At 45.6% G+C, this 7,227-nt stretch overlaps 1 protein-coding gene across 1 annotated transcript; it reads left to right on the forward strand.

Annotated features, from left to right (window-relative positions):
- Positions 1-2,511: 2,511 nt before the first annotated feature.
- Positions 2,512-5,221, forward strand: LOC136503464 (uncharacterized). Its single transcript, XM_066498537.1, has 2 exons — positions 2,512-2,543; positions 3,661-5,221. Exons 1-2 carry the CDS (start codon positions 2,512-2,514, stop codon positions 5,219-5,221), a joined length of 1,593 nt encoding a protein of 530 aa, XP_066354634.1.
- The last annotated feature ends 2,006 nt before the right edge of the window (positions 5,222-7,227 follow it).

Raw genomic sequence — 7,227 nt, forward strand, 5'->3', positions numbered from 1 at the left:
CAGTATTTCAAACTCTATTTTAAAATTTGGGGCAATTTTGACTTTTTTTATATTTTTCATTAATTTATTTCGTTTCGTCGAATTTTTCGGGATATTTCAAATTTGAACGCAGGTACATGGAATAATGGACTTTGGTCATCTAAAAATTAATACTCATGATATTTAGAGTATGTTTAGGCCGTATCTAGGAACTCACATGAAATCTCGAGCATCTCGTTGACGTAACATATCGAGGTACTTGCCGAAAATGTGATTTTAAATTATATAAAATGCAAACGAAGTCCGAAAATCATGAAACTTGTCGAGGCATCGTGTTATCGCATGTGGAGGCTATGGTAAAAAATTGAGAAGGTTTCGAGCAAGTTGTGACATCAGATGCCAAAAACCCAGACATCTACATGTGAAACGAAATGATCACATGTGGAGATGTCTGGGTTTTTGGCATCCGACGTCACTACTTGCTCAAAATCTTATCAATTTTTACCATAGCCTCCACATGCGATAACACGACGCCTCCACAAGTTTTGTGATTTTCGGACTTTGTTTAGATTTTATATAATTTAAATTAACTTTTCCCGCAACTAACTCGATATGTTACGTCAACGAGATGCTTGAGATTTCATGTCACTCCCTGGATACGGCCTCAACATACGCTAAATATCATGAATATCAATTTTTGGATGACCAAATTTTATTATTCCATGGACTTGCAGTTCAAATTTGAAATATGCCGAAAAAATCAACGAAACGAAATAAATTAATGAAATATACCTAAAAAAGTCAAAATTTCACCAAATTTTAGAGTAGAGCTTTAAATACTGTCACAAGGCTACACAAAAAATTTTGGGTCCAAAATAAAATATATATATATTTTGCCGAGTGCCATGGGGAGCACTCGGCAAAAATGTCTTTGCCGAGTGCCGGGCCCAGGAGGCACTCGGCAAAATTTGTTTTCAGAAAATAAAAAAAAATTGCCGAGTGCCCAAGGATGGCACTCGGCAAAGTTTTTTTTTAAAAAATAAAAACAAATTTTGCCGAGTGCCTGATGGCTGGCACTCGGCAAAATCTGACGGTAGGTGGCCGCCGTCACAGTCTGGCTAAATTTTGCCGAGCGCCTGGCTTTGTCGAGTGCCTGGCACTCAACAAAGCCTGCTTTGCCGAGTGCTACACTCGGCAAAATATTGCTTTGTCGAGTGCCACGATATTTTGCCCTCGACAAAGTATCAGGCACTCGGCAAAGTACAGTTTTCTAGTAGTGACCTCCTAAGAGGTAATGATCGATAAGGAAAATATCTTTCTAGATCTAATATGCATGCAAGATCTAACTTCTCTAACACGTTCTGAAGTGTTTTATAACATGGACGGCCACACACATGCATGTAGTGGTGGGCGCATACTTAACACATGTGCAGCTGTATTTTATTTTATTTATTTTATATAACTCAATGATTCCTAGTTAGAACTAATACATATAGTTCTTTGTATTTATCCTATTATAATTTTTTATTTTGGAATGTTGTAGGGCTATTTCGTGGTAGGCGTACAAATTTATAACTTTTATAACGTGACAGGTGGTAGATCCAATTTAATTTTAGCGACACGTAACATATTTTTATGAAAATGACTTGTCCACATTTTTTCTTAGAAAATTGGTAATTGCATGCAGCACCAAAAAAGGAAGATGGTCTACTGCATGCGACACCAAACAAGGAGGATAGTCTACGTGGAGATATGCCTGAGATTTTGGGGATTCCTTTTCTATTTTATGACTATTAGTTAATTAAATTGTTTCATTTATTTTTAAAAAATCAAGGGCTGTGATTTTTTTGAGATCTTGCCTCCTACGAGGTAAGGGGGGTAAAGCCCTGGATGCAACCTTCTTCTCTGGTTCGCTGCATGAATAAGTTCAGGATGGAGTTCACCTTAGTTGTGCTAAGAGCGCATTCTAAATTTCATCCAGCAATAGATGAATTGCTAGTCTCACTTATGTAATTGCCCTAATTTTTTTCCTCTCTTTTATTGTATCCTGAATTTGTACTTTGAAATAGTCCTCCCTTTTTAATATATGCATCAAGTAGGGGGCAAGCCCTCCTGTTTTAGTCAAAAAGAAAACTCGTAACATACAACATGCTAAGGGTATAAGTGGCAATTATTCTCACTGAAACCTCGAATCTCGAGAGCTAGAGCAGAATTATAAGCCAACGGCGTACATCTGGTCTATGATGAAAAGCCAACTCCAGAGTGGAGTTGCTCAACGGTACGATGGAGCAGAATAGCTTTAAACAGACCCGAAAAATGGATTGGATAGAGTGGGAGAGAGATGCTCTTTTGCATGGCATGAAAGGGACTGTTGGCAGAAGAGAAGAGAACAAAGCAAAAGTCGAGGGAGCGGCGGCCTCAAGCGATCGAACAGACGGAACAAAACCCCGTGCCTTGCCGGCCACTGTATTGTGCATGCTAATCTTGTCGTCTCGCCCGTAACCTTGTGTTTGTTAGCTCTCTCGTGCAATCATGCTCGCACGTGTTCAGATCCACAACGGAATGTATGGGTGTCACGGACGCTCGCTGCAAGGACAGAATCGAGACTTACTATATAGTACTTTGCATTGAGCTAGGGTAGCATTCAAGGAACAGTGAACAGATATATATCAAGGACAGGGACACCCACCTGGCTTAGCTCTGAAGTTCAACTGTTCAAGTGCCAACTGCAATAACAATGCCGCGATGTACGAAGTAAGAAGTCCATTAATTCAACTTTACCATTTTTTTGCTTCATGGAGTTATTACTTATTAGTGCATTTAATTAGCTTGTTACGGTTATGCATACATGGAATTATACTGCGCAACTACGTAGTAGTAGTACTAGTTAGAAAAATCTCTAGAGCTAGATCAGTTGAGACCCAAGATCTGCAGGTGCAGATGTAGTGACAGAAAATTCAGTGGGAGGTAATTTTAAAAAGCTCAAAATTTCACATGCAAATTTCTAGTTCTGATTATATGTTTCTACAGGATTAAGTCTGAATTTCATATTTGATACGCAAAGTCACCATTTTTAGCATGAACGTATGTGCAGCAGTCATCTTTTTCTTGTTTAAATGTCATAAATTTGTGCATGTTCAAATTGTACCAACAACTCTTATGACAGAACAGATGTTATAAATTTACTCTCTGATATATTTGGACCTGTATGTATCATACTTTTATCGGTACAAAGGGAATGTGAATTTTTCAAGGCAAAAAATCATTAGACCTAAATGAAATATGATGGAAAAAAACGTTAAATAGAGAGATCTGCACCAATATATGAAGACAACTAACACTTCTATAAGACCTGTATTTTCGAAGGAATATGAGGTGGGCTACTTAAATGCTAAGTTGATGGTGTATTAGAAAATTACGACTGGGTTGCTCCATCAACAGATACAATGGCGAGCGACAAGCTCGTTACCATTATCTCCCAAAAAAATCATACAAAAAATGCTCTTTTAACCTGACTCAACTCCCAATTCGCTATGCCCGGAATAAAATCCTTGGCCAACGTAACTTATATATTCCCCGTCATATAATACATGCTTAGCAGTTCTGCAATTCTACATAATATAATACATGATGTCTCTGCTGTTTTACGTATGGACTGACATGATGGACATGCCATTTCAGGTACCGCCTCCGGCTCCGTGCCCGACCCGACCTGGAGGCCGGGCAGCAGCGGCAGATAGAGATGGTGTCGTCCGGAGAAAGAGGTGGACGAACTGAGTCGACTTCACCGCCGGTGGATCCATCACAACCCCAACAACAACAGCCGGTGCCGATCCCCCGGGTCCGTGGGCTGCTGCGTCGCGCCACCTGCCACCTATTCACGCCACAGACCGTGCCGATCGGCCCTTACCATGTTCAAGAAGGTTCTTATTTGTTCCAGTCCACGGGAGTGAAGGATAAAGCCGTCCAACATATTACAGAAACACAAAGAGTTGTTCGTGAGGATCTCAAGGCGGTGCTGAGTAATCTGGTGAATGAAAAAGTGAGGCCGTGCTACACCCATCTGCCCGAGGACAGCATGAGTTCCGAAGCGTTCTCCAGTATGCTGTTGCTTGATGGCTGCTATCTGCTATGCCGCTTTATAAAGTTTCAAGGGCCAACAGAAACAGGTGGCGGCGGTGCTGGCAGTAGCAGCGGCGTTGGCAGTAGCAGAAATGGTGGTGCCAGCGGTAGCAATGGTGGTGGTGGCAGTGGTGGTTGCAGCAGCAATGGTGGCGGTGGTGACGGCGGCAGTAGCAATGGCAGTGGCGCTGGCAGTAGCAGCCGTGGAGGTGATGTTGGCGGTGACATTGCCGCCGACCCAATGATATTAGACAAAGACAACACATCGGTGAGGGACATCCTGTATCTTCTTGACAACCAGATACCTCTCTTTGTCCTCGAGGCGATCCTGAACTACATCAGAGGAACAACAAACCTAAATTACGCCCCTGAGCTCATATACGGAGTTGTCAAGTACGTGCTGCAGAAACAGCACTACATCAGCAAGAATAGGCAGCCGGTGCAGTCCCCGCCTTCAGACCTGCTGCATCTGGTGTACTCCTACTTCCGGCCAGGGCCACGGGATGTGGGGTCAGAGCAAGCAGGTTCTCTCACGGGTACGGGCCGGTGGCGCCGGGCGACGGACTACCGCAAATACGCTGACATGCAGTTCAGGCCCCGGAAGTTCCAGGAAGGCCAACAGTGGACCATCCTGGACATGGACATCGAAGGAGACACGCTATATATTCCTTTCCTGCAGGTCAACAACGACACATGGACGATACTGCGCAACCTAATGGCTCTGGAGGAGCAGGAAGAAAAGAGACCCGTCACGGCGTACTGCCTCTTCATGTCGCAGGTGGCGTGCACGGCGGAGGACGTCCAGCTGCTGCAGGTGGCCGGGATCCTGGAACATTTCATGCCCAACGACAAGGAGGCCGCAAAAGGCTTCGCCTACCTCTGCGACGGGGTGGCCATGGAAATCGACAACTTGGATCGCAATTATCTCAAGCCCCTGTGGCATGACCTGCACAAGCGCTGCAGCGTGCGGTTCTACAACTTCAAGGGATTCTTCCGCGACAAGTACTGCAGCACCGTGTTCTACCGCCTCGTATTCTGTGTTGCCATGCTCGTCTTCGTCTCCGAGGTGACACAGGCGATCTATGCAGTCATTGCCTACCACAATCCCAGACGCAGCTAGCTAGCTCATGAGGATAAACTAGTTAAGTTCTATTTACTAGTACACTTGCTTTATTCAGTCGTGTTTATTTTCAGACTATTGCATTATTCCATGAATAATAAACGTATATCGATCGGCTCCATTATTTATGGCCTCAAGCCCTCAACTACCATCGTTGTTTCAAGCATACACTTCCTGAATTAAGTATCCAGATCGAATTGCATTCCGGAACGAATACAAATGTTCGGGTTTCGCCTTTTTCTTTAACGAGGGTCAGACCATCACTGGTATGGAACTGGGCTACAATCTAGAAACCAGTTTAGTCCCAGTTTTTCAACCGAGACTGCATATCCAGAACTAAAGACCCGCCTTTTAATCATAAGTCAGGCAACCGGGACTAAAAGGGACCTTTAGTCCCGATTGATAACACCAATCGAGACTAAAGGGGCCTCCAGTCCGTGCTTGGGGCGGGCACCTTTATTTTCGGTTGGTGTTACCCCGAGAATAAAGATAATTTTTCTTTTTCTTCTTTTTCTTTTATTTTATTTTCTTTTCTTTTACGGTTTCTATTATGGTTTATTTTATGCATGTTGACAGCTAAAATTTGCCGAACAGCATAGCAGACTTCATCATCATCTTTCTATCGTGGAGACGATCGAAAAGCATATATCGATCGTTTAGTTTGGAACCTGGATGAAGCACTACACCAGAACACACAATCATGGTCGGATGTGCTGGCAGTGACTACTAATCACTGACGGATGGTAAGGAGAGGACCAAAAAAATTGGCGGCAACCAAATCACCTGGCCATGATTGAACCTATCACTACCAGTTCAGCTACGAGCTGGCAGCGACAGGAAAGATATCACTGCCGGCTCTTGCTACCGACCGACAGAGATATATCGCTGCCGAGTGATGAGACACAAACATAGGAGTATGTTAAGCCCCGGGAGAAGAGGTTCTCGATCCATGGACCCCCCGACCGACCCCCTCCAGGATCGCTCGGGGACTCAGGGACTACACCCATTGGGTGCACTCGTGCGCACACTTTGGCCAAGGATCGGGTGGAACCCAAGAAATGCCCTCGGCCTCTGCTCGGGATTCTGGGGGTCACTCGAGCGCCCGGCTCCCGATCAACGGCAGCCCGAGCCTGATCCTCAACCCAACTCTTGTCCGAGCCAAGTGCCGGGCTAGAACCGAACTCCCTGAGCGCCTAGGGCTCGGGGGCTTCTTGACACCGCGCGATGTGCACCAAGCTATCACCCACTCCTCTGACAAGGTTACACACAGGGCCTGACACAAAGGGACAAATCCCCCCGCTGGCTCCAAGGGCTCGGGGGCTTCTGGGCCTGCTCACAAGCCCCTCAGGGAAGATGCCTTCGCCACCAAGGAAGCCTCCATAAGGTGCACCTGGTGCAGGCTAGTCCAACCCGACAAAGCCTGACGGCCAAAGTGTCAGGACAGGGTAGCCGGACGACGCCTAGGGCTTCTCCGACTCCATAACAACGCCAAGGTCCATGCACACTGCAGCAGCGCCCTCCTGGACTCCGGCGCATGTAGACCATAAACTAAGCTTCCCAAACTGCCATGTACCCTACCTACCTCAGTATATAAGGGGAGGTCGGATCTTACGGAGGGGGAAGGATGAAGGAAGAAATAGAACAGATCAACCAAACTCCTCATCACGATAGCCTCGAGCTCTGCTCCGAGAGCAGAGCCACCCCGAGAGGAGTATCGAGAGTTCCTCCCTTCCATCGTCTCCTTCCTCTCCGGTGAGGAAGGAACCTCACCGCTGACGGGCCTAGTATTAGCACCGAGCGATCCCCCGCTAAATCTCCTACACTCCTTGTTGTAACCCCTCGATTTTGGGTGCTCTTCAGTACAAGGATCATCTGCTGTTGGACGTAGGGCCCCGATAGCCCGAACTAGGATAAACCGTTGTATCCTCTCTGTGTTCTTTGTGTTCTTGAGTCCACCCGAGCCACTAGAGACCCACACTTAGTGACATCCGACGAATAACGACGCT

Source organism: Miscanthus floridulus, chromosome 14, assembly GCF_019320115.1.
Source record: "Miscanthus floridulus cultivar M001 chromosome 14, ASM1932011v1, whole genome shotgun sequence".
Classification (NCBI taxonomy): Eukaryota; Viridiplantae; Streptophyta; class Magnoliopsida; order Poales; family Poaceae; genus Miscanthus; species Miscanthus floridulus.

Bases quoted from the DNA above. Each gene is read 5' to 3' on its own strand.
- LOC136503464 (XM_066498537.1), top strand. From the start codon at position 2,512: ATGCTCGCACGTGTTCAGATCCACAACGGAAT. The intron at 2,544-3,660 runs GTATGGGTGTCA...ATGCCATTTCAG, and splicing joins GTTCAGATCCACAACGGAAT to GTACCGCCTCCGGCTCCGTG.